This window comes from Papilio xuthus, unplaced genomic scaffold, assembly GCF_000836235.2.
Source record: "Papilio xuthus unplaced genomic scaffold, Pxut_1.1 DF825946.1, whole genome shotgun sequence".
Lineage (NCBI taxonomy): Eukaryota > Metazoa > Arthropoda > Insecta > Lepidoptera > Papilionidae > Papilio > Papilio xuthus.
Window position 1 is genome coordinate 6,193,593 of NW_013532703.1, and position 10,205 is coordinate 6,203,797.

General features: G+C 36.3%; 1 protein-coding gene across 1 annotated transcript; it reads right to left on the reverse strand.

Moving 5' to 3' along the window:
• Positions 1-7,216, reverse strand: LOC106124969 (solute carrier family 22 member 13). The gene is made up of 13 exons (XM_013322017.1): positions 7,075-7,216; positions 3,631-3,781; positions 3,207-3,429; positions 2,832-3,018; positions 2,484-2,613; positions 2,180-2,308; positions 1,887-2,079; positions 1,687-1,792; positions 1,262-1,509; positions 1,038-1,117; positions 773-948; positions 263-435; positions 1-93 (listed from the first exon to the last, which is right to left on the reverse strand). Exons 2-13 carry the CDS (start codon positions 3,698-3,700, stop codon positions 60-62), a joined length of 1,749 nt encoding a protein of 582 aa, XP_013177471.1. The 5' UTR covers positions 3,701-3,781; positions 7,075-7,216; the 3' UTR covers positions 1-59.
• Positions 7,217-10,205: the final 2,989 nt, after the last annotated feature.

Here is a 10,205-nt window from a genome sequence, read left to right on the forward strand (position 1 = left end):
CATATAACATTTGAAAAAAAAAACTATGAACACTTCAAGCCGCAGTTATTTTCAGCATTTCAACTTGGGTCAGCACTCCCGCGCTTGGCCTTTCTGCAAATAGCAACCATATTATAAATTAGTTTTTTTTACGTTCCACATACGAAATTGTTGTAGATTTCTATCTGAAGATAGAGCGATATTTTTCATTATTTCTGCGTCTATAATTAAGGTTTATAAGAAAAGCTTTTAATTAATTTTCTATTAAGTTTGAATCCGTTACCTATTGAAGCAGGGCATGTCCCAGAACTTCTGTCCCCGGCCGTAGTCTTCTCCATCTTGCAGGGTTTGCGGCATGTCCCTACCTGTAGACTCAGGCAGACACATGCACAAGCAACCTCCAGCTATTGCTATCGTGCCTAAGATCAGCAGTGGAATTTCAGTCGCTATAGTCGCCTAGATTGAAGCAAAAAAAGTTACATTAGTCTGGATGTGATAGATTTATTTAAATTCTAACTGTCGCGAGCAACTCCGTTCTTGCGGAATTAAAAAAACTTCATTAGTAGACTATGTTTTCTTTCAGACTATGTTCTACATCTATGTCAAATCTATTCTAAATAAAGGACTAGTCGGCAATGTCAGTTTTCATTGCTAATGTGCAAATATAAGTTGCTGGAGTGCGCTGAATGCGGCCGGTATAGAACCGGGAATTGTGGTAATCAATGGCCATCGTCGTGCAGTGAAGGACTACTCTCTAAATGGAGGGGTGTTTCCATTTATATGTTACCCTTACCATATAAACAATATAGGGCACGAGTATGGTAGCGATGTAGCCTGTCATGTGTATGAGGGCGAGGCCCTGTGCTCGCACCACCGTCGGCAGCAGCTCAGCCGCGTATTGCATGCCAATGTTGTACGATATGTTTACTGAGAACCGGCCCACAATCGCCAGCGATGCTGAGGGGATACCTAACAAAAGCACAAGGGTTAAAACAAATATCATTAAGGAATTAAGATATTATTTGATTATGTCAGTACAGAATGTAGTCGCAACTTACCTAATGGTACAGTGGTAGCTAATAAACTGAATATTCCACTTATTACCATGGATCCAAACGCCAGCCAGCGACGTCCCACTCTGAAAACATACTTGCATTTATATGGCACTGAAATTTAAATGTGGAACAATACTAACATTTTCGATAAAAAAAACTAAAACTACTGCCCCGAAAAAAAATCGTGAACCCTCTACATCTTACAATAATCTGTAATTTTTACTAACATATCCAGCGTGAGTATAAGAAGTACATCAGCGGGGAACTCTGTCGCGGTTGCGACGGTGAAGGTAAGGAAGATGTCGAGACCGAGAGAGCCGACGTTCCTCACGTGACCATCGAACGCCATCGCGATCGACATCCAGATGAACAGCAACAGTATACTGTGCCGTCGCAGCCGCGGTGTACGAAATAGATCCAATACTGAGTAGTTCTTCACCTCTTGCTCGGATCTAGCTATTTCTGATGCTGTTTCCTGGAAATGAAGCATATTATGTAAATATTTATTTCATCTTTATATAATCAACTTCCTTGGACGTAATACCAGTAAGCTGATGCTCAGTGTCGTTCTGTGGCCACAAGTTTCGATATTTCAAAAAACGAAATGAGAAACATGGCCACGATTGTAAAATGTAACCTTTAATCTGTATACCTTAAATTCCTTTAAGACTCCTTCCGGTATTTTTTTTCCATTGACCCTCTCGCATTTCTTTAAAATCTTGATCGCTTCGTCGAAACGTCCCTGTGATATCAGCCATCTGAAATACAAGATAGGATGACGACGTAATCATCATTAGTATATTGTTAGATAGTTTTCCAAGACCCCATCGTGTTTGATAAATTTTTATTAACCTTGCACTTTCTGGTACCACGCAGGGTGTGAAGATGGAAAGCACCAGTGGTACACTGGTGATGAGCGTGTAGATCTTCCAGTCGGCGACGGCGAGCGCGATCCATGGCAGCAGGCATGCCGCGAATGTGAAGTACACTGCGATCGACATGTTCGCCACAAACGTACGCCATTTTGGACCCACGTACTCTACCACTGTGGACAAATACATAGGGACATTGTTAATTAAAGTATTTTAAGATTTGTTTGTTTCGTGATGATTTTAAAATCTAAATAACTACAAAATGTCCCTTACCAACGATATACATGATAACAAAGCAGTTGTCATAGGCAAGGCCTACCAGGAACCGGCACAGGCAGAACGACCAGAAGCTGTTGGAGAACGCAGTGCCAACGCCCGCGAAAAAACCCGTCATATTTGTACCTGGAACATAGGTTATAATAATAAACCTCTGAGTAGTCTAGAATCTGAATCCAACAAATGTGGTTTGAATCGCTTAACGTGATTTAAATGCAAATTGGATCCTTCAATTGTATTTTCCTCTTCTCTTTCCATGGTAAGAAATGATTATTCTTAGGTATAAAACAATGAAACTTACCAACTAAAGCTGGTATTCTCCCGTACTTATCTGCAATCCATCCGAACAGCAAGCCTCCGATAATAGCGCCACAGAAGAAGACCGATTGCGCAGTCGCCGGATAGTTGTCTTTGTCGCATACCCAGCCCAGCTGTTGATTTTGGATAAGAAAAGTGATTACACGCTCGTCTTTCTTGGTTTATTCAAGAGATAGGTTTTCACATTGAGAAATAGTGGTCTAGTAGCCACTTATTTTCAATAAAGGTCATTTTGTAAGGTATTCAGATTTGCCCAGGTTGGCACTAGATTTCACAGTGGTGTGTGATGCTAAAAGGATGCTGTCATATAAATTTAGGTGCTTCTGTTTACCTGTGTAGCAATTGTTTCATACGGGACATCGGTGAAGTTAAATTCCCATTGTTCTTCACACTTCTTTATCGGCCAGCTCCTATCCGGTTCTGTTACTCCGGTCTCCAATATCTTCTGCCAGTCTACATCGTACACATGACATCTGTCATATTTGTTGTCTTCTAGAAGAGGGATTGATAAATGTTTCCTGAAAAGAAAAAAAAATCTACTTATATCGCTTATCAAGCAATACTCTTTCGAATTTCGCTTTCTCTCTTTCGAAATTCGCTTGCTTGATTTTGTCTATTGCATTGGTTTCAAGTAATACCTTTAGATGGCAAATAACTAGAGATTATCAAGTCATTGTAATCAAGATCCAAGTTTCAAATTCCTTACCGTTCTTCTACAGTCAGATTACTGAGCGCTGGCACTCGACACCAGTGCTGCTCGGGTACTATCGTCATGAATATCTGCGCGAAGTAGACAAAGGCGAAGAAGAAGCTGAATGGTATCATGAGGATGAAGAGGATCCTCTGGTACCAGCCGAAGTCGCCGATGTACGGGAACAGATCGTCCAGATCCTTCAGTCTTCTGGGACTGGTCACTTTAGCTGAGGATACTGTAATTAAGGTTTACATTTAAAAATAAAATTCGAACATTTAGTTGTTGCTAAGAGGCTTTACTCTAAAACGGATTTGTTATAAAGATAATCTTTTTTAATTATATTAAACTGAATTCCATGAAAGTGATCTCCATCGTTAGCATTCATAAATTATATATTAAAAAAAAGAAAAGTTAAAATATATTTGTATAGACTTACCATCGCTCATTTCAAAGGCCGCGTTGTCGATAGCGGACCTGAATTTATTCTCCTTTTCATGTGATTCCATTTTGGAATAGAGTTTTTCCCTTAAAAGACACTTTCCTCGACGTTTTTCTGGTTACGGGAACACTAAGCTGGATTCGCTATACTGTGAAAAACAAATTATAATCAAACATTGCGTCACGGAGGCTTAATTTAGTCCTCTTTTCCTTTCGACTTTCCGGATGAGAGGATGCATGGAAAGGGAAAATATTTTCTTTCTGTGCATCCTCTCCTTCGTCGATTAAAGGTAGGCAACGCATATGCAATTGCGTATGTCTATGGGCAACGGTCACTTCGCTATTTCAGCGATTTCAGGTGGCCGCTCGCTCGTTTGTCACTTTATTATATAAAAAAAAACATTCCACTTTCGAACTTGGGCCAGAAAAACCCACCCAAGGACCTGGACTACTTAACAAATCAACGTTTTGATATTCCATTTACATATTACGTAAGCAGTTAAATTATAACTTTGATCTAAATAAAGTAATGACATAGTAACACAAAGTTATTTATGGTACATTACGCATTGTCTATCAGTCTGTTACAATCAGTTCGTGATGTTGACCATCTATAGAACAATTATTAGCATCACATACTATGATGTCATGTTGCACGCACACCGAGAACATCTTGACACGTGTCTAAACGTAAACTGATTGCTGAATCATTTGAACTGATATTAACACGTTGACGGACAGTAGGAACAAGCGAAGTTCGAAAATTGACACTATATGTTTTTGTGATTTTTAGAATGTTAGAAGTATAGTTTTACTCTTTCTGCTTAAATAAACTTAATTTTGATTAATTTGGTACCTTTAATTAGGTTGCGGCTATAACCGTCATGGCGCCAGCGGACTCTATACACTAAGTGATAGGACGATATATAACAGGTGAAATATGGACTTCAACCTAAAAAGATGTTTTCAAAACACTACACTATGCTTCTACGTATACGCCAGTAAGTGCACATTTGTACTGCTATAGCCGTAGTGTCTAAAAACGACCGTTTCGTTTTGGACGGCTATAGCAGTCATGCCACATTGTGAACTTCGCTTTGACGGCTATAGCCGCAATTGTCCGTCAACGTGTTAAATTATGATATTGTTCCTAAAATCAATGCTATGTCTGGTAGATTCTTAACTTTTAACCTTTGTTAAGGTTAAGGTTAAGGTTATCGTTTTCACGCGTTATTAGAAGTAAAGATTTTATCATTATTTGTATTGTAATGAAAATTAATATTGGTATACACTTTCAGTAATAATTACAGGAAAATCATCTTCATTATGAGATGTCTGGAGAGCATCGGTGGCATAACGCGCTTGATTAGTAATCTGCAGGTCCTGGGTTCGAATTTCTTTTTTTTTATAACGGAAGGGGGCAAACGAGCAGCGGGAACACCGAGGTGTTCAACGACGCCCATGGACATCAGCAATACCAGAGGAACCGCAGATGCGTTGCCGGCCTTTGAGGTGGTGATAGGCTCGTTTCTTGAAGGACCCTAAGTCGTATTGGTTTGGAAATACCGCCGAGGACATACCGTTCCACAACGCGGCTGTTAGGCAAGAAGTTGCGCGAGAATCGCACCGTTGTGAAATGCCAGCCATCCAGGTGGTGTGGATGGAACCTGGCGTTCTGTCGTTTCGGCATACCAATGTGTTTTTAGATTTATATTTGTCAATTTATCAGACATCATTACGATGTAAGAAAATATCGTGGTCAAACCTTCAATTATCTGCGAAGATATTCAAAGATATGTTTGAAGTCTACCCGCACTGTGCCAGCGTGGTGGACTATGGCTTAGTTACCTTTGAATTAGGGTAGGCACTGAGCCCCTCAGTGGGTATAGTGATCTGATGATGATCAGGCGTCATATTTAAATTAGTTTTCTTCTTAAGTATACCCTCATAAGTACATTTCATATGTAAAAGACATAACAAAATAATAAACACACGCAAGAGAAGAGACGTTGCTACAATTATTAAACATTGTTAAACATAATGTTGATTACTTCAAAGTGAAGCGACGTGCTATTGCATATAATAAGTATATAGTATTTACATAACAACTATTTACTTAACAGCTATAAAGTTTTAATGTCATTTCTATGTATAGTTATAGTTGAAGCGTGGATAAGAACAAGGTGAAAAGATTATACGTATTAGATAACAATACTGGGATTTTTATGGTTAAGCAGATGTTTTAATAATCACATTGTAATTCGTCTGCGGTGGGTCAAATAGATCAAGAGATAGTATTCGTTGTACCAGTATAAATTAAGTACTAAATATCGATATGCCAAATTTATTTTCTTATTATTGGGAGCATATAAATAACATGCTTTCTTATTCATAAAAAATACAGTTCCCGCACTTCGTCAGCGTGCCATTAAAAAAAAACCTTAGTAGCCTATGTGTTCTTCCAGTTTATGTTCTACATCTATGCCAAATTTCATCGAGATCCATACAGTCGTTCTGAAGATACCTTCTTACAAACACCAATCCATTTAAATATTCACATTTTTATATACTAACATTTATTTATATTTAATGATAATAATTTAGTAAAGTTAAAGGTTTTGAGAACCGCTCTTCGGAAAATTAATTCATGCAGGAAACTTTAACTAGATTTTAATTAAATTTAAACAAAACCAAATTAACAATAGCCTATTTTATGTGTTATTAGTATATTTTTACTTGGTTGAATCAAAAAAAACTTGAATAAACTGTTCTGAGGGACATAAAACAGAGATTCCTAAAATAGAATAAGCAAATTTTATTTACTACCGACGTGAAGAAATATCTATTCATCCCTTTCATTTCTTCTAAAAAAGTAGAGATAACTATATGTTTTCCTACAGGTGTATCCACTGTGGAAACTTATAATGATGAGCATGTGGCGGTGGGCTTGCTACTGATCTGTGACGTAATGACCTTGAGGCAAAAATATGTTTGAATTTAGAATAAAATTCAAATTAATATTTAATTTTGAAAGTAATATTCTTCTGTAAGTTATTTTTGTGATATTCTTTTTTCCCGCGCAATTTGTTTACTTTTTTTACATTTTATTTGGCGTTGTGAAACAGCCAGTCTTTAAAATATAGTCTAAAATTTTTTTGCTTGTTGTTATTATTCTTGTTTCTTTTCCTTTATTATTATTATGTCCATCCTTATATTTTTCCATTAAACAAAATTGATGTATTACTAAATATTATTATAGATTAAAATTTAATATCGTATATAATACAGCGTCTATTTTTGAAACTTTATCATGTTGATTTAATTTTTTTTACTTATAACTTACGATACGGTTAAGGAAAATTGAAAATTATATTGGATCTATACTAATTATACTGGCTTTATATTAAATATTTTATTTAATTTTGATATGGGTCTCACTTACCCGTTATTTTACTAGTTGCCACCAAAGACACTATGACACAAGAAATGTTCACAAAAAATAAAAGCTAAGAGACTTGTGTCTCCAAGAGACTAAGAGACTTGTGTCTCGTCCGGTTGCTGATTACAGAATGGCGCTAAGCAATTAGCTTCTCTTTTGTTATATTTTGCGGTTTCGCGACGAATAAATATGTATATTAAGGTGGGTTTCCACTGACAACAAACTTATATAACGTCATCTCTTACATACGCTTTGAAAAAATAAGTAATAGTAAAATATTAAAACAGCAGTCAAGGCAGTTGAATTACACGCTTAGGTAAATATGCGTAAATAGTGACAAAAGTTATTTTTAGTTATCGTCAACTGAAAGATAATAATGAGTTTAAATTTTTCACAGTTTCATGAATGGTTTTAATGAATTTAGTCTACCATTTAAAATTTGTGTTAATTGTTAATTAGATCTTAAAAGGTTTTGTCGACATAAACCAAATTGATTAAAACTGGTTCGGAGATTTCTGTATATAACATATCGCCATCCCTATCAATATCTTTGACAAAACAGAGACAACAATATGGTATAAAAGGGATTTTGCTTTCAGAAACTCACAGTAAGAGTTGTTAGTCATTTTGTAAGAAAGTGAGAAGAGAGTAAAGGAAAAGGAATGGGTCTGCGACAACTTATTCTATTAGTAAAATTGTATGTTAATTATGATATAAAACAGTCTACCCCAAAGTGGGCGATAACGCCCCCTTGTTTGTGGGCGCTGCAGGTCTCAATTTTTTTTTGTGACTGATTGCCACTGTTTGCCTTGAGGAGGCATTTACAGCTTCACCGGGCTTGAGGTGGCCGAGCGCAGATGGCACTCAGCCTAAACCTCGTTTAAGAGTAACTAAGCTCGAGGGCTCCCTCAGGAACCTCGGCTCGGGCCGTTACTTCGTTATTATTACCGGATTGGGGCAGGTCTCAAGTTGCGGGTTATAGTAAAAGATTCGTTTAGAATTCTCCGTTAATATACATATATAGGTCACAATAATTAAATCATTTAATTTGAAGTTATAGTGGTTTTTAAATATGTGAAAAAATGGGGGCGCTAAAAAATATTTATTCTTAAAGTGGGCAGTAGACAAAATAAGTTTGGGAACCACTGATATAAAAGAACAATAATTCCACTTAAACGAGTAGGTACTCTAGTATGATTAGTAAATAAAACTAATGGAGTTTAAAAAATAACGCAAGAGTTTCATAGAAGTAAAACTTAACACATACTTTTATGGTTTCTCCGGCATTATTGTTTTTCTACTAAGTTAGAGACCCCGTACCTTAGTATATTAAAATGTGTATTTATTATTTTCCCTTTAGTCACCCTCCACGTGTCTAACCTTGGGTTTCTGACTCGAAAATCTCCGTTTATAACATAACATAATCTCTGTTTTGTCAAAGATGTTTCATTCAGAGATTTTGTTATCAAAAACCAATGGTAGGTTTCGTTCCTCCATCCATTACTTTCTTAAAAATAGTAGTCTTGCTCTATCTCTGACTATTTGCGTCGTAACATCATCATCAGCTCACTATACGTCCCCACCGAGGGGCTCGGAGCCTACCCTAAGTTAGGGGTGACTAGGCCATAGTTAACTATGCTGGCCAAGTGCGGGTTGGTTGACTTCACACATATCTTTGAATCACTTCTCAGATATGTGCAGCATCACGATGTTTTCCTTCACCGTAAGAACGTCGGATTAATGTGCACATGTAAATCGGAAATTGAAAAACACATTGGTACATGGCGGGATTCGAACCCAGGACCTGCAGATTGCAAGTCAAGTGTTTGACCACTGAGCCACCGACGCTCCACGACGCGTCGTAACATATCGCCATAATTTTCAGTTTTATTGACCCAATCTATATTTTTTTTTACATCTATGACGTCACAACATGACGTAGTTTAGGTACTTTCTTATTGGAAAAGTACTGTATTATATTGACTGATGAAACTGTTACCATGCGGTTCGATTAACTGAACATTGCCATTGATTTAGTGATGTAGACTTAGTAATGTGTAGAATAGACAGTCCATTCTCGGATGCAAACTTTATGGTGGCTTGTAGGAACAGAAAAACCCTCTAATCGTAATGTCGCCGAAAACCATGTGCTTTTATTAATTTATATTTAAATAATAGCGCAGGTTTTGACCGAATCTATATTCACAATTTTACTATTAATAATATTAAAATGGACTTATTTTGAATCTCGTGCTAATTTTGAAACTTGTACCCCACTCTTAGTCGCCGTGCCTAGTTCACAAAACGCTGATGAAAATAAAAAAAAGAAAAATCAGAGGATGTTAGTCATGACAATTTCGATAGTGTCAAGTCTAAATTTTCTTATCTCTATGACAAAGTTGACGCGGCTTGTACATTTCAATTAAAGTTTAATTGTTCATCGCAACACTTGCACAGATAGGACGGAATGCATCTCAAAATATGCATTCAAAATTATCCTTTATTCCAATGGAATTTAGTTTAAATTTATTTAAAATTTATTGTTGATTAAAACATTTTGAATCGGGAGCTAATTGTGAAGATGTGCAGATAAAAAATAGGAAGGTCGTTTAATATATTGCTATTTAAAGATACATTTATTATGAAAGATCGAGGATAATGATAATCCCATATAACTAGCCGCCATACAACTAGCTCTCGCCCGCGACTCCGTCCGCGCGGAGTTGAAAATAAACTTAAATAGTAGCCTATGTGTTCTTTCAGACTATATTCTACATCAAGATTTATTCAGCCGTTCTGCATATACATTCTAACAAACATCCATCCATCTAAACATTCGAATTTATATTAGTAAGATTAGAAGACGAAAACATATTCCATCTCATTCATTTCATTTGAAAGAAAAGAGAAAAGCATATTTTCACGAAACAATAAGTAACCATGGCAGAATAATATTTTAAAATCAAACATTTACCGTAATATAATGTAGATATTAATTATCATAAAATCTTTTTCAAATACTGAAATAATCTGTAAAATATAGTTCTACAAATTAAATCTTTTTAAATTAAACAAATATTAAGCAAAGTCAGTTTCATCCGGTTATCACTGGATGACGCAAATTGTTGAAAAAT

What these genes read in the sequence shown, in the direction of transcription:
- LOC106124969 (XM_013322017.1), bottom strand. Translation starts at nt 3,700, where the DNA reads ATGGAATCACATGAAAAGGAGAATAAATTCAGGTCCGCTATCGACAAC. An exon ending in AATCTGACTGTAGAAGAACG is followed by an intron (nt 3,019 to 3,206) that starts GTAAGGAATTTG and finishes TTTTCTTTTCAG; the next exon opens with GAAACATTTATCAATCCCTC. An exon ending in GACATGCCCTGCTTCAATAG is followed by an intron (nt 94 to 262) that starts GTAACGGATTCA and finishes TGCTATTTGCAG; the next exon opens with AAAGGCCAAGCGCGGGAGTG.